Source organism: Dreissena polymorpha, chromosome 3 (genome assembly GCF_020536995.1).
Source record: "Dreissena polymorpha isolate Duluth1 chromosome 3, UMN_Dpol_1.0, whole genome shotgun sequence".
NCBI classification, from domain to species: domain Eukaryota; kingdom Metazoa; phylum Mollusca; class Bivalvia; order Myida; family Dreissenidae; genus Dreissena; species Dreissena polymorpha.
This window is the reverse complement of record NC_068357.1, coordinates 110,673,877-110,700,162: the sequence shown is the minus strand read 5'-3', so window position 1 is coordinate 110,700,162 and position 26,286 is coordinate 110,673,877. Positions and strand designations below refer to the sequence as shown.

Sequence of the window (26,286 nt, the reverse complement as noted above, 5' to 3'; positions counted from 1 at the left end):
AGGCCATATGACACTAATAAACATACTCATGTCATCAATTGCTCCATTCCCATCAGTTCTTCAAGTTACTATCCATCCAAGTTTAGATGAAAGCAGATAGATTCCATCTTCGATTTGAATTCTTTCACTCTGGATAATGTCTAAATAAAAGTCATTTCCGATCAATAAGTCAATTGTTCCAGATTCAGCCTCTGACGGTATTTGATCTGCAAGGTCTAGATGTTTTGTCAATGACTTGAACAAATCCTTTCGGTAGATTTCTAATGGCATTCTTCCAGTCGTACCAGTAATGGTTGGCACAATGTTAGCAGTAATCAGCATGTCACTGCCATCTTCCAATTTGAGGTTCACTTTTGTTACCTTTGTTTTCAGTACTTTTGTTCTCCTTCATAGCTAAGACCTAGCTCTTTTGCCTTGTTTTCTGTCAAATACGTTCTCTGAGACCCGTATATCCGTACATCCTTTAACTTTTTATTTCTTGGGTTCAGAATTTTTGACTTTGCCGTTTGCATAACTACCATTTTACCTGAAGCTAAGAGAACACTTTTATCTCTTTCAAAGTGTTCTTCTTGGGTTTCATTAATTTCTTCTGAAACCATTACGTTTTCTTTATTGGTCTATAGCTAAGCGTGCTTTTTTGTTTCAATAGATTCTTATAATAATTGGGAACACATAAAACCCATTTAAATACGCTTCAATAGAAGAGACAACAGCAGAGTAGTGCAATTATAAATTTTCAAAATAATCGTTTCCATGAAATATTGAAAAATGTTCACTATCTACAAATAATACTTAATATTTTTTTATCACGTGGAGACATTTTGATATAACTTGGCATGACATTGAACAATACCATACTACTATTACAAATGGACAATCAATTACACCACCTTAGCTCCAGGTCAAGGTCAGTCTGAAGGGTCAAACATACTTTCATATTCTCAGAAGTAAGAAACTTGCAAATACATACTGTAGGTTCAAAGCTCAAATTAAATGTCAATTCAGAGAACGTTTATTGCAGTTTACAGCAATAGACAATACTTTGTAATTATAAACAACATATAACTGTTGAATGTCAATTCAAAGAACATTTATTGCATTTCATATTAATAGAAATTAATGTGTAAAAACAACTTGGTAACCGTCAGACATAGATAAATGTATTGAAATATCATTCAAAACTTCTTCACATGTATACACAAATATTTAGGGACATACATCATTAGACATCATAAGGTGTTTTCATCGTTTCAAATTGTATCACAATAATTTCACAAATATCATCAACAAATGTGATTCCTGTAATCACACTTATTATCACATAAGTATAGAATATTATTAAACTTTATCACATCTTAATCAACTTATAATATATTAGCAAAACTATTACACTGTTATTAAGCATTACATCACATATATTCAAAAGTATTAATTGTAACTAAACTTATAAACATTACATAATTTTATCATTTACACACTGTTCAAGAATAAATTGAACATGAAACAAGATACCGGTAAACAATGTTAACTCTGACATTGGAGGCAACTGATAACAATGTACATCTGTATTATTCATGTTATCAAAACATTACTGCTTAAGTGTGTGAACATTGTAAGATAATCACAAGATATTATTAGAGATTTCATACCATTCGAGAGCGAAGCTCGAGTATGGTATTAAATTACTGAGGGTGAAACTCCCATACACTGTCAGTTACTTTCGGTGTAACGATTATATCTCAGCCGACTACTCGATTACTCGGGTAGTATGGAAATTACTCGGGGTGCATGGAAAATAATCCATGGGCACGTGACCGCTCTTAGTCAATCGGATCAGGTCATTTTTGTAGGAGGTGAGATATTTTCAAATCCTTCAAAATATACTTATCACAGATAAACCATCTTTCGCATATATCACAAAAGCCTTATCACTGTCATTGCAAATCCTTCAAAATATCACAAATGCATCATCAATGCCATTGCTTGCAAATCCTTCAAAATATACTTATCACAGATAAATCATCTTTCGCATATATCACAAATGCATCATCACTGTCATTGCAAATCCTTCAAAATATCACAAATGAATTATCACTGCCATTGCAAATCCTTCAAAATATACTTATCACAGATAAACCATCTTTCGCATATATCACAAATGCATCATCACTGTCATTGCAAATTCTTCCAAATATACTTGTCACAGATAAACCATCTTTCGCATATATCAAAAAAGCATCATCACTGTCATTGCAAATCCTTCAAAATATACTTATCACAGATATACCATCTTTCGCATATATCACAAATGCATCATCACTGTCATTGCAAATCCTTCTAAATATACTTATCACAGAAATACCATCTTTCACATATATCAGAAATGCATCATCACTGTCATTGCAAATTCTTCAAAATATACTTATCACAAATAAACCATCCTTCGCAGTTATCCAAAAAGCATCATCACTGTCATTGCAAATCCTTCAAAATATCCTTATCACAGATAAACCATCTTCCGCATACCGGTATATTACAAATGCTTCATCACTGTCATTGCAAATTCTTCCAAATATACTTATCACAGAAATACCATCTTTCCCATATATCAACAATGCATCATCACTGCCATTGCAAATCCTTCAAAATATACTTATCACAGATAAACCATCTTTCGCATATATCACAAATGCATCATCATTGTCATTGCAAATCCTTCAAAATATCATAAATATATCATCACTGCCATTGCAAATTCTTCAAAATATACTTATCACAGATAAACCATCTTTCGCATATATCACAAATGCATCATCACTGCCATTGCAAATTCTTCCAAATATACTTGTCACAGATAAACCATTTTTCGCATATATCACAAAAGCATAATCACTGTCATTGCAAATCCTTCAAAATATACTTATCACAGATATACCATGATATACGATCTTTCGCATATATCACAAATGCATCATTACTGTCATTGCAAATCCTTCTAAATATACTTATCACAGAAATACCATCTTTCACATATATCAGAAATGCATCATCACTGTCATTGTAAACCCTTCAAAATATACTTATCACAAATTAACCATCTTTCGCATGTATCACAAAAGCATCATCACTTTTATTGCAAATCCTTCAAAATATGCTTATCGCAGATAAACCATCTTTCGCATAAAACACAAAAGCATCATCACAGTTATTACAAATCCTTCGAAATATACTTATCAGAAATAAACCATCTTTCGCATATATCACAAAAGCATCATCACTGTCATTGCAAATCCTTCAAAATATACTTACCACAGATAAACCATCTTCCGCATACCGGTATATTACAAATGCTTCATCACTGTCATTGCAAATTCTTCCAAATATACTTATCACAGAAATACCATCTTTCCCATATATCAACAATGCATCATCACTGCCATTACAAATCCTTCAAAATATACTTATCCCAGATAAACCATCTTTCGCATATATCACAAATGCATCATCATTGTCATTGCAATTCCATCAAAATATCATAAATGAATCATCACTGCCATTGCAAATTCTTCAAAATATACTTATCACAGATAAACCATCGTTCGCATATATCACAAATGCATCATCACTGTCATTGCAAATTCTTCCAAATATACTTGTCACAGATAAACCATTTTTCGCATTTATCACAAAAGCATCATTACTGTCATTGCAAATCCTTCAAAATATACTTATCACAGATATACCATGATATACGATCTTTCGCATATATCACAAATGCATCATAACTGTCATTGCAAATCCTTCTAAATATACTTATCACAGAAATACCATCTTTCACATATATCAGAAATGCATCATCACTGTCATTGTAAACCCTTCAAAATATACTTATCACAAATTAACCATCTTTCGCATGTATCACAAAAGCATCATCACTTTTATTGCAAATCCTTCAAAATATGCTTATCGCAGATAAACCATCTTTCGCATAAAACACAAAAGCATCATCACTGTTATTACAAATCCTTCGAAATATACTTATCAGAAATAAACCATCTTTCGCATATATCACAAAAGCATCATCACTGTCATTGCAAATCCTTCAAAATATACTTATCACAAATAAACCATCCTTCGCATATATCCAAAAAGCATCATCACTGTCATTGCAAACCCTTCAAAATATACTTATCACAGATTAACCATCTTTCGCATGTATCACAAAAGCATCATCACTTTTATTACAAATCCTTCAAGATATGCTTATCACAGATAAACTATCTTTCGCATAAAACACAAAAGCATCATCACTGTTATTACAAATCCTTCAAAATATACCTATCAGAAACAAACCATCTTTCGCATATATCACAAAAGCATCATCACTGTCATTGCAAATCCTTCAAAATATACTTATCACAGATAATCTGAAAACGTATCGCAGATGCTTAAAATCCATCACATCGTGGAGTTTTCATATCATTATCACAGAAATGCTAATGTGCTAGTAATCAGTCACCAGAATATATTTCAGTCTTAAGTAAATGTACCTGTTTATCAATTGGCAATGAGTTTCTCGTTAAAAGTATGCTTAAAATACTAATTAATTTGTCATACATTGGTTATATAAACAACGGTCCTTTTCTCATAAATCGTATACCACATGAGCAGCGACAGCTAGCCGAGCATTTAAGCTTGACAGTCTGTTTTGCACAAACACCTTGTAAGTTCCTTCAACGCCTTCACAACCAATGGCTTGTCTGTCCAGAGTGGCATCCATACATCTGTTTCAGGGTCAGACTGCCAACCGAACGATGCTGGTGACGGGACGTTCATTTGGGTGTTCAGACACGAGTACCAAATACTGGATTGCAGGATTGCTCTTTGAGTGTGTTGTTTTAGGGCACTTTGTGTTGGTGGTATATTTTCTATCCGCCTGTTTTTTTTGTAAAAAGGTACTTGTGTCCAGCTTTGATGTTTGGTAACGACATTGCTGTTTTGTTGTAAGCTCTGTCGCCTGTCAACTTGCAAGCAACGACTACAGGCAGTCAGGTAGCAGGACCATCACGTGCAATACAGACCTATAATGATGACTCCATGTCTGTAGATGACGATGTGATTGACGATGAGAAATGATGTTGCGTGTGCAATAAGTACTACTGCCCTTCAAAAGATGGTCATTCTCTTGCAATTTACACATGGGCGCAATGTGATGTATGCCAACACTGGACACACCTAAAATACTGCACACCAGTCAGAGTAGTCCGGAGAAACACTACTTTCAAATGCCCATGTTGTTAAATTAAAGTTTTTATGCCCCCGGATCGAATGGTCGGGGTATATTGTTTTTGGCCAGTCTGTCTGTCAACCTGTCTGTCTGTCATTCTGTCCCAAAACTTTAACCTTGGTTTAAGTTTTGGTTAAAGTTTTGCAATAACTTTTGCAATATTTAAGATATCAACTTGATATTTGGCATGCATATGTATCTCATGAAGCTGCACATTTTGAGTGATGAAAGGTAAAGGTCATTCTCCAAGGTCAAAAGTCAACAAATACAATCCAAGGGAATTATAAGCTTTAAAAGAGAGATAATTTCTAATCCTGCCAAATGATATATTGAACTTTTATTTTAAAGCGGCCGACGCAATAGGGGGCATTGTGTTTCTGACAAACACATCTCTTGTTTTGAGTTTGTTTTATAGTTGCTATTTCAATGAATATTGTTTCTTAATTGAATGTGTTTATAATGTTAGTGCATTTTTCACCGCTGTTTCGTAAGTCAGTGCTTGAAATGACGTCACGATATGACTAATCATGGAACTATCGGAAACCGGTGTCGCACTTTCCTTTTTTACAGTTTTTGACATCCGTTTGTTTTTATTGTTAACTTCCCTTATTTTTGCTCCTTTGTTCCCGTTTTTCGTTGTTAATTACATTTAGAACATTCATCTTGATGATGCAGTGTCAGAAAAGATGACAATAAGCACAGAAGAAAACTTTTTAAGGCGATTTCTATTGTTAAATTATCGGAAAATGTTAACGCTAGGATATATATATATATATATATATATATATATATATATATATATATATATATATATATATATATATATATTTGGTTAAACAAATATAATTATTTTAAAACTAAATGCTCTAAAATATGCGTCTGATGACAAAGGTCAACACAACTATTTATCAAAGTAATGCAAAAATAATAATGGTTTAAAATCTGCATTATTGATATTAACGTCGGTGTAGTAAGGGTATTAAGTGGTTATGAAATAAAGTACAGTTCAGAACAAAAACACGTGCCATTTATATATGGAAATAGTAAGTTATCTAAAAGAAACATACGGACATGAAATATTGCGCCGATAATGTTTGTTCTATTGACTTTCATTCTGACCGATATGCTGCCGTCTAATTCTTACTGCGATCTGCAGAACCTCACATATAACATAATACAGAATATCTTATAACTGTGAAAAATAATTATTGTTTTAGTCTTCAAAGGAATAAATAGCCGGAAGGCTTTCGCGTTTGGTATGGGAAATTGTTGTGACGTCAAATAAAATTTGTTCGCATTCTTCCATTGTTATTTAAATTAATCCAACAAAGCTAAATTGTTTTATCCTTGACATAAACAGTTGTACAATTATGCAGAGTTAAGATGAGTTTTATATAGAGCTTAAGAAAGATGACGCGGAACGCATGGTATCAAACACAATAATATTAAATATTAATCACGATTTGCAGAGCAAAAATCCATTCAAGCCGAAGCAAAGTGTATAACTTTTTTTTTATCTATAACGACAAGTATATTAAAGATAGTTCATAAAATAACTAACCGATAAATGTGTCTTACAGTCTTAGTTTCTTCTTCACCTACAAAATTCGACGCTTTCCGAAAACCTTACCAGGTAATATGAGGATGAAGTCAATGAGTTGATCCATCAAACGTGTAGTACACTTGCCCATTTCTATTGCTCTGTGGTGTTCATGAAATTCAATTTGGATCCTTTTTTAAAGACTGTTTTCATTAAATACATTACAGGAAAACCTCCGCTCTAAGATGTGAATGGTTCTGAGCAAAGCTCGTATGAACTCCTTGCCTCCTTTGTCCACAACCGAAAGATGTCGTATTCAAACACACGCTAATTATATATGATTTACCATCTTAAATTTTCATATTCCTTTACATTACTGAATGTCAACCAAACATCTATAAAGCTCAATTATATATAACATATCAATAAATAACAGTTATAAAGTTGACATCATTGCAGGGTAAACACGATTTAACTGCGGCAATTAATCATTTACTAGACTTTCGCCAGTATATTACATATATCACTTTATGTGCTGCGGTGTTTATGTTAAACAACTACACAATTCAACTTTATTTATCATCAGCTTTCAAAAAATGGCTAGTCGTGTTCTTTCCGTGAGGGCTCAGTTTTTTCAATATTGACCGAAGTTTAAATGTTATAGCCGAGATCCACGCTGCACCGGGCTAGTGAATTAAGCATATTCCCCTACATCATGTATGTCTTTGTTCTTTATTTTGTAGGCAGTTGGATACGCAAATCCAAGGCGACTTCATCGATAACATCATATCGAATGAGCGAACAATAAAAATGGTTCTACAAGGTATTATTATAAATATTTGTTTTTATTTTATGCTTTCCGGTGGTTTATAGAGAAATATCAGTGAAATAAAACTGGTATTCCACTGTTTTAAACAGTGAAAAATAACAGTGAAAAATATCGATATTTGTAACTGTTTTACTGTGAAATGACGTCATTTGTTCAACGAAATGACGTCATAAATCCAGCGAAAGTATCCAGTTTAACTCATTAACAATGTAAATAAACGGTGAAACAAAGCATAAAATAAAAATACAATTTGTTGGATTCGATGGAATATCGATTTTATTTCACTCGAGATCATAGAAAATATATATTTTCACTCGTTGCTGCGCCAATCGTAAAAATATTGTTTTCTATGATCACTCGTGAAATAAAATCGATATTCCACCGAATCCAACAAATATCCTCTATTTGTCATGCCAGAATAACGAAATATTATGAAACTTAACATATATTAAATTAACATATATTTTTCCGATAAAGCTCCATTTGTTCAAAGTGTGATGTTAATTGAACAAATGATAATCAAAATGTGATAACTCGAGACTAGTAAAAAGCAAACTAAAGTGTTGCATTAAATATATATTCATTCAAATAACAATAGAGGTGTACAACCAATACGTTTGTTACAATACAAATATAACCAGCCACCATACCATTAAATTACAGTTCAAAATAGTTTAGGGAAAGTTATAACATAATAACATAACAGGAACACAACCCGAATTCATGTCATGCCTTAGCACATGTTGAACAAAAGATCCGCATGGGCAAATATTGAATATTCTTATGGTCATTAAGGAACTTAAAAATTTGTTTTCAGTTTGTAACTTCCACATCACATCTCGGAACTACTATAACCTCTCCTTTTTTCAAGAATCCACTTTTGTCTCGATGTTCTACCGACGGCCAGACGACCAGAATAATGGTACCTGGCTCATAATCCAAATCTATCACATCCTCGGTCGAATATTCGGTAAACTTTTGTTTGGCATCGGGGGTATACAAGATGCCTTCAACATCAAAATTGAGCACCAACGGAGGCTGAGAGATGGACATCAACCAACAAACCTCGATCATATCCTTAATAAATCTACGCACGAGAACTATTGTTTGATTTGCACTATTTGTTTTTACTATTGTTTCCACATTTTCATATTTCCATACCAGATCAGCAATTTCCTGCAAACATTTAATCAAGTGTACATTTAAAGGTATTTTACGACACTCATTCAGGTGTTATTCCGTGCACTAGTTTACCTTGTTGAATAATTATATTTATGCTAAACATTATCCGGTCAGATATAGAAAATAAATATACAAATAACAAATCTGATAACAATATGCATTATTGAAACTACGCTGTCGTTACCTCAACAACATCCTTTATTTTACTTTCGGTTTGACCACATCGTCTCCGGAGGTCCAAGAAATTGTTCATTTCCTGAAAGCGAAGTTTTGAAAGGCTCAATTCAAGCTGCATTAGTGTGCATTTCTTACCTCTGTATATATATATATGTTTCTCAATGTATTTATAACAAGCGATTACAAGGAAGTGACTATATATCAAACCTTCTTATCCACAGTGTAGCTTGAAGTGATAATTTGAATATCTGCATCAGCCTTCTCCATACATTTGGTCGATACAGTCTGTAACATTCAGATGAAAATATCATTATTGTGTTACACACAATCTATAATCCATAGATAGGTTATGGTATGGTTATAACTGAGTTATTGTCGTTGAGTCTCAGAGTTCAGGTCGTTCGTGACATTTTGATGGTGAATCGGATAAACATTACTAGTAATTAATATCGCAATTTGTATTCTTAAAATGAAAGTTCAGTTTGTAAAGGTACTTTTTAAGTTATATTTTTTTATAAAGATTTGTTTCTAATAATCATTGACATTTTTGTCGAGTGACCAAAAGGTCATTATTGTAATTAAAATTGACACTCGTTAAATGTGTATATATTGTATTTATTTATTTATAAATGCTGATCAAAAAATTCGAAAATACATTAAATACTTGACAAACATCTTAAGTATAGATATATATCTATATCAGATCCGTTGACTTCGTTGCTTTGAGAATACCACGATGCACATTGTTACCTTAATGATATTGGACAATGCTTTCAGACGGTCCAACTCAGGAAAGGTGTCGTGAAGACGGTCACAAAGATCCAACCATACATTTTTGACATTCCCTTCAAATCGATCAGCAAGTCGTGTGTTTGAATACTTGTCGTTGGTGTTTTCCGATGTTCCACTTTTTGCCATAGATTGCGAGCCAGTTACATAGAATGCATTGAGTCTTCGGAATACAAAAAGCCGGAAGTTGAATATCGATAAAAAGAAATGAACATTTATCTCCTAAATACATATACAAGTTATGTAATTAAAATAAGTCATACAAATACATAGTCTAGAGCAAATTGGTGAACATTTTATGCAATGAATTATCAGTGTCAATATAAAGTATAATTACATATTGCCACTTACTTGCTCTGTAGCTCATTATTTTCGTATTGAAGTTGAGCATTTACCGACAAACCATTCTGAAAGCAATTAAAAATACACTATATCGTCTTTATGTGGTGAACATACTTTGATTTGGACTTAGCAGCAGTTATCCAAAAAAAACTATTTAGTATGACATATTGATATAAATGCAATAACGCTCCTTAAATTGGGATTGGTTCAACAGCTTATTGTAATATGTTACCAACCAACTTGAAGATTCAACATTGTTAATAACTAAATCTAAAAAGCTTAATCTAAATTCATTTTTAGCGAAATTATAGTGTGTACTCTACGTTCAAATAGAAACGTATTTAGATGCCACCTCATAGCTGCTACGATGTGTTCTGATGTTTTCCTCCGGGGAGTTACATCTGTAATAAGTAATTTAGTAGGTAAAAGCAACGTCGTTACTTTACTAAAACATCAATTTCACAGTGAACATATATTGTTTTTGTCTGAAATAAACATAGCCAGTGCGTTATTACGCATTTGTTTAGTTTGAATCAATAAAAACAAACACACATACAAATAATGTTGACGTAGCTCAACGTTATACTGTCCATAGTCGTTTAAGTTCTTCAAAAGATTTAAGTTTAAAACGACATATATATAGCTACACGTTATAAAGTGCATGCATTAATTTTTTTCACCCTAAGTTTACCTTTCTTCCAGCTCTTAAATTCTGAAGATATTTTCAACGAGGTCTCATTATATGTTACAAAAGCTCTAATTATGTTTCGTTCAACATGTACACACTCATACCTATGTATATGTTTGATTCACCAGCTTACAATGACTGAAATGGGGAAAACCCATTTCTTGATTATATTTTAAATGAAAAGACAAATCATCAATTAGTTTGTCTAAATGTCCAACTAAACATATTTCAAAAATGAACTTTTCAAACGTCACAGCTTGTAGTTCATTATTACGTGTTATCCTAAAATATCCATTTGAAATTATTTACTGTATTCACAAAAGGCGTCTATTGGGCACGCCTTACCTGCTTTTGTTAGTGTGCTTTTTTGGCGCAACTGTTTAATGTAGGTTTTGAAAAAAAATCAATAACCAATGAAATATACGAGAATATTCAAACCAGTAGACTGGAAATAGTAATTATGGTTATATTGTATTGGGCGTTTTTAAAGAAATCCCCAGAACATTACTGAGTAAAGCGTATAGGAAGTATATTGTACATTTTGGTAAAAATCTGTCTGTGCAAGTATTCAATCGACAACATGTAAAATTACAGTATAAAATACACGAGTATAGGTATCGGTACCGTCGGTTTGCATATAATTCGTTTGTCCTCATTATCACATATCTTTTTTTTTCTCTGTTTTACCGTATTTTGATGTAAACAGAAAATACCTTTTAAGTATTTAATTTAATCATGCACACATTTTAAGTAATATTACGCCATCGTTAATTGTACTGCAATGATGAGTGAACTGTCTGTAAACGCAGTTAATTCCATAATGCATTTATATATGGTTTAATTTAAATAGTCTGTTTTTCTCGTGCAACTTCTATCAGAAGGCAGAATGGTCATTGAATGCTGATAACACAGTTTATAATAACCCGAAACAACAATACTTTCTGAAATACTGTTCGCAACGTTTTGTGATTGAGTAAAATCTGTTGAAAGATATTATAGAAAATATACTTGAGGTATATATGCATAAGAACAAAACAATGCCGGGTAAATTTAGTATGTAAAGAGAAGAATATTTTAATTAACAATGCATATGTGTGTACAATTCAATACGACATGAATGTGAAGACTTTCTATCATAAGTCCCCTACCGACATTACCGGATGGGACTATCGGTTAAAACCCAGCCCGTCCGTGTGCCCATCCGAATCTAGATCCTGCGATAACTAAGAAAACCTTCAGCTAGGTTGATGAAACTTGGTATGTTAATAGAGGGAAAAATAGGGAACTTATTTCAGTGTTAAGTCAGACAAAATATGCATTTGCTATCTATGTTTACGGAAATATTTGTTAACAATAATCAGGATAATGCGATACCTTAAAAGGTTCTTAAGCTATGTTGATTAAATGTGGTATGCGGATAGAGAGCAATACTAAGTTGAAGTAAGGCATATCTTCATAAGGAGGATGCTACCTTATGGCTTTATCGTAGTTACAAAATTGCATGTCGTAGATTTTATTGAAACTTTAATATGTAACCGCTATAATAATACATTTTTTAAAAGGGTTGTTCGTCTATCGTACTACTGATAACGTGTCTTGTATTTGACTTATGTATCTTCGCGCTACTTTTTGCGCTAAAAGGCATCTGGTGGAAGTTCTAATTGGAAACTTCTCTCACGAACAGAAAATATATTGCGTACAAGTATGGTCCCCTATACTTAAAATACTCGTTTCTATTTGCATTTTAATGGAAAAGTTTGCAACATAGTGAACTCAAACACATTCGGACAAATACAATCAATGTATTTCAATCAACCACAATTATATATACCCTTAAAGTAGTTTCAATACCAACCGTTGGTTTTCTAATGTTTGTGAACTGGCATCTCGGATTTGGTTTTGGTTCTATAAGTACATATAATAGAAATACGTATATTATTGAATAAGCAACAGAGAGATCATAAGGAAAGAAACCGCAAATATCTTCCGATAGCCCTTTCTTGTATTTTAATCATAAGAATATCGTCCAAGTGCCTATTTACTTGTGGCAAATCATACACATTGGATCATCGCATTGGAACGATCAAAGAAAAGCGTTTGGGGTATTAACCTCACACTAGGTCTAGAATTAATAGCAAATGCTGCATATGCACAATAGTTTCCATCACATTGTTTTGGAATTCACATTGAATTGCATTGAAGAGGAAGATCAATTAAAATAAATTGCAGTTAAACTAATAAGCTTTTTATGTTTACCGCCCAGAATATAATTGAAAATTTCTTTGGCACGATGGCGGCCTTACTAGTACTTGAGGGGATACTTAATTGTTGATAAGTCATATCAGTCTTACCTGACGTACTGTGTTTGTAAGATCTTTTGTTGGTTGGCTCGTGATTGCCCGAGGATGCAATGACTTATAGTCGAGCCAATCATTTTGTAACTTTAATGGTTCACTGTAAAGATACACTTCAAGCGTCTTAACCACCTATTTCGTAAAAAATATGTATAAAATGATAAATAGCAGTACTAATATTATTAATTATAGTACTCTTAACGCTTATGTGCTTATTTACCGATATTTAGGTAAAATTGCATGTTTGCTTAAAATGTGTGAATGTTAGACGGAAACTCTTACCTTGCTTCAAATCCTAGCTTGCACAACCGCAAGCAATCTGTAAATAAGATATTGAAAATCAAGAAACATGATCAGGAGAACATTCGCGCTACCATCCGTTGGTCTTTTATCAAAGGCCCGTGACCAATAACCTTCAAAGTGTATGACAATGAAAAGCTGGGTTCACCGCCTGAGCAAGGTCAACGCAAAGATTTTTTGGGTTTAAGTCAGTCTAAAGACATGCCTAATCTCAGACTTAGCTTAGCAATAATGGGACTGGAGCGGTAATGTATATACATGTACATACTGATGGGAGGGATTTTACCGGTTTAAATCGCGACCCTTACATAAAACTCATCGTTTATCATAAAACACGCAAAGGTAAATTTTACATTAACCGGATAAACCTGCACTTCAAATTAAATATTAACACACGAAAATATCATATGAATTTAACAACAATTACTCAGTTGTGTTAAATCACTTGATCAAATTAATTAAAAAATGCTTAGGCATTTTTAAATGAAGTAAATACACGTTTTCGAGAAATCCCTTCTTTCTGAAAAGATGCATCGCAGGACGAAGTCGTATTACATTTTGCAAAATTGCAGATTACAAAGTTTCATGAGCTTGGATCTGTCATGTAACAGCTTATAACATATCGTTTATTCTTATGAGTTTATTCTTATGATGGAAATTAATAAGGGGATATTTCAATAATATGTATATGCAATGTTAGGATGATGTTTGAGCATTTAATAATACATTTTTGGGAGATATTTGTCATTTACAAATAATTTAAGAGTACACATAAACCAAGCCCTGATTTAAAATTTATTTCAAGTCAGAACACAAATACGTTTACACCCAGGGTGGGGTATAATTGGGATCAATAAGATGAAAAGTCATGTAGATAAAAGAATCGAAGGACCATATACTTAGCAATTAGTTCAGGGTCAGCATATAGACACGAGATAAATAGTACTCACACATGGTCATCGAAACAGCACAGATGAAAGTGTCACCGAAAAGCCTTATTTGTATAGGATACACAAGTTATGGCACTGACAAATATAACGGGATTACTCTATACCAATATAAATTGATTAGATTTTAGTGCATTTGGCAAGAAAGTAAATACATGAATAGATTGTTCCTTCTAGAACATTCTTATAAGTCAACCAATCCGTAATAAGCCCGGACCTTGGTGTGACCAATGAAAATTACAAGTAGATTTAATGTAAATTAACCTGGGGATAAAATGCAGTGTTTTTAGTTAGTAAAAAAAAAGTCTGCGGTTAGATTTGAAAAGAACTTGGAGAGTTGTCACGTCTTCTTGACGTGGCGGCCATGTTGGCTGCCGCGCTGTAAAATTGTATTTCGTGTACATAAGCAAGCGTTGTGTTAAAGAGAAATATTCGACATAAATAAATTGCGATGAAATCAGAAATGAACTTTGGTTGTTACTGTGTGTTATCAACGAACAATATGTAATTACGTGACACAGTACATTTTATGGTGCGCAGTGCCAGGATCAACCTGAAGTGCCACTTCTTTCACGGGCCAACGGAGAAAAAAACGCAGATGGAAAAAACGGTCAGTGTTTTCATAAATTATGGCAAACAGGGGTTTATTTCAAATTTTATCAAGAAAGAAATAAAAAGTTAAAGGCGTCATGACAACGAAATTTTTTAGAATTAATTTAAAGAATTTTACGTAGTTAAGTGTTAAATAAATAATCAATCATGTACGGAGAAATGATGCAAGTATCAAAATCAATACAGTTTTTCATTGATCAGTATTTTTTCAAAAAATATCGGTAAATTGAGAATTAAATAAATGAATAAGAAAGTCTTTGAAATTTACATAATTTTATGAGTTATAGAAATACTGAAATTAGATGCGCACAAATAATTGAGGGTATTTAAAGAATTTTCTATATTTTTTGTATCATTAGAATATATAATTATGTACGGACACAATTTTGCATAATATACATACATTTATAATTGATGTTATTTTTTTAAATTGTTGATATTTTTGCAAGTTTTCATGAAATAAGAACGTATGAGGAAATGAGAATATTTGAAGAATGTTTCATTAATTTGACATTATAGGAATACGGATATATGAGGCGTATACATTTTTATAATTAAGGATTTTTTAAGGCAGTTTAATATTTTGATATTATATTAAAGGAACTTATAAGGTAGGAATAAACATTAGAGAGTATCCGATTTTGACGTCATTTTATATAAGATATGAAAAAGAAACCTGCACATAAATGGGAATTTAGAGACGTACACAAAAAATCAGTATACTTGACTAATTGTATATGGTTTTATGCATTAATAGAATAAAGAAATAAGGAGGGTAAGCACAGTAAGAAGAAAAATAATGTTGATTGCGAATATGAATAGGGCAGACACAAAAAAAATTATTATGTAATCATGTATATACGTAATTGTGTTTATTGCAAATGTATGTAGAGTATCGGTAATATTGAAGGTCTTGAGTAATTTTGAGTAAAAATTTAATGTGTTCTGTCACGAATACTGTGCAGTTAAAATATACTGATATATGCGCATTAAATTTCTGTTATTGAATAAATTCTATAAGGTACATAGAGGTTTATGAGGGCCTATCATTTGCGAAATGATGGAAGCCTACCATTTACTCATGGTGGAAGAATACTTATGGTATTAGATTTATGGGATTAGTTCATTAGGAGAACAAGACTTGAAATTTGAAGTATACCGATAAATGTTCTGGTATTATGAATGCATATATAAAAAAAGTCTGCCCTTTTTCATCAACATTTTCACAATTGTTTAGAGCGACGCGCGTATTAAAGAGCGCCCAGGTACATATGTCGATAGTAAAGGTCATTAAGTACATAATGATACACAGGAGATTTGTGATTTTTTTTAGATACGACCGCGATACGTCTGTTTAAGTGCAATACCCTAGGTAAATAAAGTAGCGTATACCTGTCACAAATTTACTCATAGCACGTACGTAAATTATCGAGCTGTTATGTAATGTTTAAAGGAGTGTTTGGATAGTAATTGGGATTATAAAGGTCGTATTTACTAAGACCTTTTATTAAGTTGTCATGACGGTATTTAAGAATAACTTAAGGGGATGTTTATGAATGTTTGCCATGATTTTGAACAACTGATACTTATTTCACCACAACGCAGATGGAAAATTGAGATTTGAAGACCAAACCAAAGAAGAATGACATCGCGAAACAACGTCTTTCACAACAAATTAAATAACAAACAACGTGAAACGCATGGGACATCACGGTGTTTACTCTCAAAGTGAATACCTGGTTCTATTGCTAAAAGAAGACCCAACGCCAAAAGTTTTCGAAGGACAACAAGTGACGCAACACTGGACACAATACTTGTGTCGTTAAACACTATAGAGTAGATGCAGCCGTTCAACTGTTTGACGTGCGTAGATAACGCATTTGGAATGATACTTCCGAGGCCTAAGACATCAAGGAGAACACTGCTATAGTTAATACCTCGTGATCATTATCGCCAATAGAAGATCTTAATGTCCCGAGAGAAATGAAGACGCTGGGGCCATCAACAAAAGTACAAACGACAACGAAAACAACAACAACGATGAAAACAACGGAAACGACAATCGACCACGCAAGTTAAACATCGGAAAGCAGAGCTGAATCAACAAACGCATTCCAATCGCCACGGACGAACCTACAATTGGCTTATCTTCAGGACGGCGTCAATGACATGAAATAAACATCGTATTCGCCACGCGACGACTTCAATACTACATGGACGACACCAGATGTATTGAAGGCCAACGACCAACAGATGATGTGCTCCGCTACATACCGATTGACATTTATATTGTATAACAATAATTAATGTTATCTATTTCAGCAGAGACGCTTGTAAAATAATAATAATAATAATATTTTTTTTAATATCATAAAATATTTAAAATAATTAAAATAAGGGGAAAGTTGTGTCATGTAACAGCTTATAACATATCGTTTATTCTTATGAGTTTATTCTTATGATGGAAATTAATTAGGGGATATTTCAATAATATGTATATGCAATGTTAGGATGAAGTTTGAGCATTTAATAATACATTTTTGGGAGATATTTGTCATTTACAAATAATTTAAGAGTACACATAAACCAAGCCCTGATTTAAGATTTATTTCAAGTAAGAACACAAATACGTTTACACCCAGAGTGGGGTATAATTGGGATCAATAAGATGAAAAGTCATTTAGATAAAAGAATCGAAGGACCATATACTTAACAACGAGTTCAGGGTCAGCATATAGACACGAGATTAATAGTACACACACATGGTCATCGAAACAGCACAGATGAAAGGGTCACCGAAAAGCCTTATTTGTATAGGATACACAAGTTATGGCACTGACAAATATAACGGGATTACTCTATACCAATATAAATTGATTAGATTTTAGTGCATTTGGCAAGCAAGTAAATACATGAATAGATTGTTCCTTCTAGAACATTCTAATAAGTCAACCAATCCGTAATAAGCCCGGACCTTGGTGTGACCAATGGAAATTACAAGTAGATTTTATGTAAATTAACCTGGGGATAAAATGCAGTGTTTTTAGTTAGTAAAAAAGAATCTGCGGTTAGATTTGAAAAGAACTTGGAGAGTTGTCACGTCTTCTTGACGTGGCGGCCATGTTGGCTGCAGCGCTGTAAAATTGTATTTTCGTGTACATTAGCAAGCGTTGTGTTAAAGAGAAATATTCGACATAAATAAATCGCGATGATATCAGAAATGAACTTTGGTTGTTACTGTGTGTTATCAACGAACAATGTGTAATTACGTGACAGATCTAATTTTAATTGAAAAGTAGGCAAGTTTAGCAATCATGGTTGATATTTGTTATGGTAAGTGAAAGCACATTGCAGTATAGTCAAATCGATTAACTGTAAACCATTCAACAAACAACCTCTACGCAAGGGTATGTATTTCTATGGTGTTGCAATCGTCTGTATAGCCTGTCTGTGTGATTTCTACACCGCAATAAAGCTTAAATGTTAATCAACTGAATCATATAATGCACAATCCGTGTCTGAGTGTTGTATCAATAATTCTGGTAAAACACATATAACTCGTTTGGGGATCGGGTTTAAAGAAATAAATACAAACTGTAACCAAACATTTGCTTACTTAAAATCTAAACGGACACTTGAGCTCAACTATTCCATTAAACGAATAAAGCTTGACTATTTAAAGGGGGTTAAAATGTTCATGTGTATAAATCAATAAGTTGTTCGATATATATTAAGTAATGCATTTCATAAATAATTAATTAATACAGTATATATGAAATCTCATTTTAAAATAAACACAAATACATTACGAACCTCCGAGTCTAAACATAGTTTCCTTCAATTAATGTTATCGTCAACAACCTTTAGAACAGTACTTTTGATTTCCATACAATGTCCTACATTTAGACAAGGGAACTAATCCGTTATTGCAGTGTTCGCACTATACGCATTTTCGAACATGAACACGTGTCGTTTCAAACAAAAGGTGATTGTGCTTAAAATAATAATGCATTATTCTATTCAATAACACAACCAGTTATTAAATTTATATACTGGGATCCGTTAAATGCTTTTTGGTTTATTAAACTAACACGATGCACATAAGGTTAATGACCTCCATGATTGGGAACTAGTAACGCACTATAACTCAAATTACGTATCGCTATCACACGTTATAACTGTAATACGATACGAGTATCTGGATAGTATTGTTGTAAACATACGATCTCATTGTATTATCAATACTGTATTCAAAATGATTGTTATCATTTATCTCGTATTTATTAGCTGCTGTATCGCCGCACAAATGTCGCTAAACTTAATTCGTTGATAAACCATCATACGAACGTCCCTGCTTAAACGTACAGCTACATTTGAAAAAACGCGCAACAATAAAACAATTCTACACAATACAACCACAGCGATTGATTTATGAAGTGACAGTCCAATATTAATGTTGTTCGTGTCATCCTTTTTTCAAATATATATGTGGTAGACATAAACAGAATATAAAATCAAAGTACATTGCAGTATTCAAGTATAATTTATAATCGTTTAAGTCCTTCACAGAAATGACTGGTAAAATATCAAAATGTACCTGAAAAAATTAATAGTCATATAATGGCACCGTATTGTGTTCTAACAGTATTTTTCGTAAAATAGTTCATTTAAGATTTTAATATACTAATCTAAAAAAATAACACTAGTGTAAAGTCGACAGCATCAGCAAGAGGCAATTATTACAATATCATAGAACGAGGTGCTTTATTTGTAACGATTGCAAGACAGTCTGACACAACACAAAAGCACTTGACACAGTACATACACACACGAATAAACGATCCATTAAAAAGCATTTGGGGTGTAACTGATTTTTGGAGGACCAAATATCACTCTTAGTCAATGACGTGATGCAAGTTAGAGCAAAAGAACTATAACCTTCATGACTCGATGAAATAAAGCAATTACAAACGCTCCCAAGACATAGCTATATATGTCATAGTCCCCAACACGTCGCCAGTCAGTTTATGTTTGGGGAACAGCGGTAGGTTGATGGTCTAGGAAAAGGGAAGTCCCAGATTGGAATCCCGTTCAGAGCATCAGATGCGCTCAATATCTGTCTTCATACGTACATTTAATTGAGATTGTTAAATTAATTATTTTTTTCTTACATGCTTCCATGAAGCGATGTGGATCGTGTCTTTAAATGGGTATGATCACCTGCACTTATTCGGTGAAAATAGATTACGAGTATCAGATTGTATGTGCTGAACTCTGAGCAGTTGTTTGTCACTTCAAATTTGCTTAATCAAAATTTAGTGATAAATATATAAGTTTACACTATCAATGATAATAAGCAAGCAAACGTATTACGTGAAGAACCTGATAATGTACAAAGGTTATGACAGAAAACTGTACTATCGTATAAGTAATGCAACCGAATACATAGGAGTACAGTATATATAATTATAAAGCTTGGTCAATATAAGCTCATAACGAAACCATTAGTAAAAAAAAATAAGACACTCAGTGTATTATTTTATTTCTTTTAATTATCTCGTATTCTTAAGAACAGTCTTGTCGAATATGTCTTAATAATTGTATTGCTACAGCGCGACTATTAAACTGAACGGATTTATCAACCCATTATATTCTAATGCTTCATTAGAAGAACGATTGTGACACGTTCTTTATTTATTGGCAATGCGAAGTTTTGTATGAAACACATATTCAGACGTTACAACTCTTGTTTTAAACGTAAATGCAATATCTAAACCAATACTACAAAAAATTCATGTCTAGAGTTCTTAAGACAAACACAAAAATTAGCGCGTTCAATTATAAATCAGACAACACTGCAACGGCTCTGGCGTGTGTTAAAGTATGCAATTGTGTCAAGATTAAAATCGGTTATAATTATGTCTCAAAATCAACTTCCTTTGATTTTGCTACTGTAAATTTGTTTTTTAATTTGTCCTGCACATGTTGTCAGTCTGCGGTCGAAAACGAAAACATAATTCGCTAAAAAACGAATATATGGGATTATGCGTGGTCACACAAAAATAGATGTTTGTCCCTCAATATTCTCCCTCTCCCTCCCCCTCCCTCTCTCCCTCCCTCTCTCCCTCCCTCCCTCCCTTCCTCCCTCTCTCCCTCCCTCCCTCCCTCCCTCCCTCTCCCTCTCCCCCTCCCCCTCTCCCTCGCCCTTTCTCTCTCTAAGATTAAAACAAAACAATTATTAAAATCAATTTCTACTATAATGCCATAAAGCTACAGAAACAAGTAGTACATTTTACGCATAGTGTGAAGTTACCTATGCACGCAAAGTAATAATGTAATACTTATTTTACTATTTCTTATTCAATTGTGAAATATATATATATATATATATATATATATATATATATATATATATATATATATATATATATATTTGTACACACATATGGCCAGGTACGGGGTCTCTGATTTAGAAATAGGTCATGGGGTTCCCACTTTAAATATATAAACACGAATTAAGGTATATAGGGGTACCTAATATATTATTATATAAAAATACGTCGTTAATTTAACGTCTTATACCAGGAAATATATCGCGAAATGAATTGCGAGGTATATAACATTGCAATTTCAGACGTGATTGTGGTCGTCGATTTAAGATCTAATTGTGACTTTTGATTGCATTACCTCCCCTACACCCCCCTCATAGTTATTAAAGGTGCGTAGAACGCGGTGTTGTATACAGACCCCTTTTTTTATATTGACCCCGTAAGTATAGTTGGAAAACTACCGAGACCGCGTAACTGGCACTATGTATTAGTATATATATATATATATATATATATTGCATTACCTCCCCTACACCCCCCTCATAGTTATTAAAGGTGCCTAGAACACGGTGTTGTTTACAGACCCCGTTTTTATATTGACCCCGTAAGTATAGTATATATATATATATATATATATATATATATATATATATATATATATATATAAATGAAAAGCTTATATGTTTAACTCTTGTTCCAAAATAGATTCTTCTGTAAAAGAACACATCTAAACTGTTTCAATCATTCAAAACAATATTTTGCTTTTTTTCCGATTTATCGACACACAATTACTTCGCCTTTCTTCAAAAACCCACTGTTGTCCTCAAGTTCCACAGAAGGCCAAGCAACAAGATATACTGCGCCGGGTTCGCCATCAGAATATGTGTTGTTCCCAATAGTTGCGAATTCCATAAATCAATGGCTGACAAAGTTGTAATCAATGCCTTTTACATCAAAGTTAAGTTTTAAAGGTGGGTTAGCAATACACATCAGCCAGAAAACTTCCGCCAAATCATAAAGAAATAGTTGAATGTTTCTGACTGTGGCATCAGGCACATTATGACTGGTAAACAATTCGTCTGGTTTCACTTTAGAGACTATATCCTGTAAAAAAACAAACATTTTTAATTTATGATAAATGAACAATAAAATATTTTGTGATGCACATATCACAAATTTATTCTGCAACTGTTGCAAAAATTGACCAAATAAAGCAGGGTCGAATACATTGTCCTATCTCCGGTCAACAGGAAGTAGTGTATTCCTAAGCACGCTGTGACGATTAAAATGTTCTAATATTTGACCTTTGAAATTTATTGGGACGCATCATGAATGTTATCCTTAAATTATATATCATCATTTTTTTTCTTCTTTAAAATATATATAACCGAACTAGCTTTCCGTATTAATCATTTTCATTTACTTGATTACGCAATTTATGACGTATCTAGTGTGACGTCATTTCTCAGACAAAACATGCCATCTAGTTTCTCTAAGGATTTTAGAGACAACAATTTTGACATTGTGGTTTTAACAGTATTTTTTTTTTAATATTTTAAAAGCATCGAACGAATCATAAATGTATTTCGGATTGTGTGATTGTCATTCATAATTGTTGACTTCGATAGGAATAAAATAATTCGCTAAGCCTACGGCAGGATTACGATTTCGTAAATCGGGTTTTATGTCAGAGTGGTTAGTATTCGATACAAACGCTATCAAAATATAGTGTGGTTTAAAATACATTTCGATAATAGGGACGGAAAACAGAAAATGGATTTCGACAACGGGATGGAATAATAGAAAATGGATGTGTATATCGTTTAAAATTCATTGTTATATTCTAAGCAATGGATTAACATTGTCATTCAGGTAAATAACATTTAGTTTTTGTTTTGCTGCTGCATGTTTTTTTTTTCATTTTTTACCAAGAAAAATATCACATTATCGATTCGTTTTTTCTCATATCATTTCTTCTCATATTTTCAATAGGAAATTATTAAACGGAACAGTTTAAAGTGGAACTATATTTTTCGTGACACAATCGGTAGTTATTCGTTGGTCTGGAATGTTGTGTACATGAAGGAGGCTCGACAAGAATAATTATATTGTTATGTCAATTAATCATTTGTCTTTGATAAAATGTGTCAACGGCATGAAGCAGGATAAATATAGAAATTTTATCCGATTCGGCCCGAAAAAGAAATATAGGGCTCGCTAAAGCTCGCCCTATTTTCTTTTTCTAAGCCTGACCGGATAAACTTTCTCCATCTCGGCATCAACCATGTATTCTCTATATGTTGCACTTAAACGCATGTAAAATAAACAAGAGCTGTCAGAAGACTTTTCGAGTGCTTGACAGTATAACGTAAGCCATCATGGGGAAATTGTTATATTCAATAAAGTCAAGGTAATTAAGTTATATTCTAACTAGAAGAGGACCATAATTGAAACATATTTCTCGCTTATATGTTTTAAAGAAGTGGTTCATTATAGACGATTCTGAGTTCAGGCATATTTTCCACAATCTATTGAACATTTGTAAAGACATAAAACAAACTAATAAGATTATATTTCAAGTTTGATAGCAAAAGCTTGGGTGGGATGGTTGGGCGGTCTTTCAAAACTAAGATAATAAAAATAAATATTTGTGTTTTTTACCATGTTTAAAAAACATCTTTCTTTGTGTGGAGAGGGGGGAATGTAGGGGTGTGGTCATTTATTAGATGATATTTCAAAAATAAGAAAAAAAGGAAAAAAAATAATATTTGTACCTAATTGTGTTGTTGTTGTTGTTTGTTTTTTTTGTGGGGGGGGGCGGGGATTCTGGGGTGGGGCATGGGGATGGTTTGGGTGGAGTTCATTGTGGAATGTCCGGTAAGTATTCTTCTGTCAAAGTATGAATACAATCTGATCCTATACAAAGAAGGTATGGCAATTTAAGCACAATTTATTTATTTGACCTATGGATTCAAGGTAATCTAAAGGTCAAGGTCAAATTCAACTTGTCAGGTACAGTATCTTCATAAAAGTAAGAAAGTATTTGAAGTTCGAAAGCAATAGCCTTGATACTTTAGAAGTAAAGTGTATCTAAACACAACAAGAGCACCGCATGACGGGTGCCACGCTCGGCTGCGAAAGCTTGTCAGACTTTTTTTTAGAGGTCACAGTGACCTTGACCTTTGATCTATTGATCCAAAATTGATGTGGCATGTAGAACTCATCAAGGTGCATCTACATATGAAGTTTCAAAGTTGTAGGTGGAATCACTTTGATTTTAAAGCCAATGTAAAGGTTTTAGCACGACGCCGGCACCGGCGGACGTCGGACGACCGGCTATGACAATACCTCGGGTTTTCTCCGAAAAAAGCGTCGCTAAAAATTAACAAAATATTCAAAGTTACTAAGTCAAAAAAGGGTTATAATTCCGTCAAAAAGCCAACCAGAGTTACACAACTTGTCCTGTACAGTCCCCTTATGATAGTTAGCGAGTGTTCCAATATAAAGAAGTGAAATTCCAGCTGCTGGAGCAAGTCTGAAAGCAATAGCTATGATACTTTAGGAGTAAAATGGACAAAAACACAAAACTTAAATACATTTTCAATTTTCTAAGTATAAAAAGGGCCATTATTCTGTTAAAATGCCAGTCAGAGTTACATAACTTTGCCTGCACAGTCCCATTATGATAGTTATTATGTGTTGCAAGTATGAAAGCAATAACTTTGATACTTTAGGAAGTGGACCCAAACACAAAACTTTTCAAATTTTTCAATTTTCTAGGTATAAAAAGGAGCATAACTCTAAAAATAATGCTGACAGAGTTATGCAACTTGACCTACACAATTGTCTTGTTATGAGAAAGAAGTATTCCAAGTTTAACTTAATTATCTTTGATAGTGTTAAAGTTATTTGACTTTATAAAAAAACTTTAACCAACGGCGACGCCGACGACGGGGCGAGTGGTATAGCACTAATTTTTCTTCGAAAAGTCGAGCTAAAGATGAAACGTTTAAAAGAAAGTGAAAAGACTGTCAACATCTTCAATCAAAACTTACCCTTACAACGCACTCTCGTGTACTGTGTTTCTGACCAATTGGCTTTCGAACAACTCGTAGGGCGCGTCGCACCTGCAGGTGCAAATACATCCTCTGAAGTTATGGTCTGGTCAATCAAATAGGAATTGATATTTTACAAGACAAACCCATAAGGTACACACTTATTAGAATAAGCTATATGGAATAACATAAATGTATGCACTATAGCTTGTATTTTCATATTTATTCCACACTGGATTTGTTAAATGTGTTCAGAACTTCTGCTTCAAGTTCAGATGAACACTTATTTGCGTGCCATCTAAAGAAGTGTATGTATGTCAAAGAAGTGAATACGCTCATGTTATATGTTTCGACACATCAAAGGGGCGTGCCATTAACACGCAACATCAACCTTAAGAGTGTTTGTATTTTTTATTTACATATAGACAAACAAGTGTTGTACGAGACATCCGTCGCAAGTAATTATTAACAGGGAAGATTGATGCAAGTGAAATAGGTAAAGCCTACAAATAATCCATTGTGAACAAGTTTGATAGTTGACCTCTAAGTTTGACATTGAACCTTAAATATGGGGGCATAGCGTTCAGCACTCGACAGGCCAATTCGATATTGCAAGCGTTGAAAACTATGTAAACAAAAGACAACGGCCCAAAAAGCTGTATAATGACCTACATTTTACATCTGACCTTAAGGTCATGGCTTGAATCGCAATAGGCAACAATCGCATTTGTTGTTTGAATTTTTTTTATAATTTAAAGTCCTGACAAGCATTTGTCTTTTGACATTAATATACGACCATAATCTTCGGGCTAGGGACCCAACAAAGTGACAAGCTGTGTCAAGTTCATTTATAAA

General features: G+C 33.2%; 1 protein-coding gene across 1 annotated transcript; it reads right to left on the bottom strand.

Moving 5' to 3' along the window:
- Positions 1–8,219: 8,219 nt before the first annotated feature.
- LOC127871008 (uncharacterized) lies at positions 8,220–25,499 on the bottom strand. The gene is made up of 10 exons (XM_052413623.1): positions 25,432–25,499; positions 13,471–13,507; positions 13,186–13,288; positions 12,690–12,739; positions 10,499–10,547; positions 10,156–10,211; positions 9,766–9,967; positions 9,223–9,300; positions 9,023–9,094; positions 8,220–8,832 (listed from the first exon to the last, which is right to left on the bottom strand). Exons 7-10 carry the CDS (start codon positions 9,931–9,933, stop codon positions 8,470–8,472), a joined length of 681 nt encoding a protein of 226 aa, XP_052269583.1. The 5' UTR covers positions 9,934–9,967; positions 10,156–10,211; positions 10,499–10,547; positions 12,690–12,739; positions 13,186–13,288; positions 13,471–13,507; positions 25,432–25,499; the 3' UTR covers positions 8,220–8,469.
- Between the last annotated feature and the right edge of the window lie 787 nt (positions 25,500–26,286).

Bases quoted from the DNA above. Each gene is read 5' to 3' on its own strand.
- LOC127871008 (XM_052413623.1), bottom strand. From the start codon at position 9,933: ATGGCAAAAAGTGGAACATCGGAAAACACCAACGACAAGTATTCAAAC. The intron at 9,095-9,222 runs GTTTGATATATA...CTTCGCTTTCAG, and splicing joins GCTACACTGTGGATAAGAAG to GAAATGAACAATTTCTTGGA. The intron at 8,833-9,022 runs GTAACGACAGCG...AAATGTTTGCAG, and splicing joins AAATAAAGGATGTTGTTGAG to GAAATTGCTGATCTGGTATG.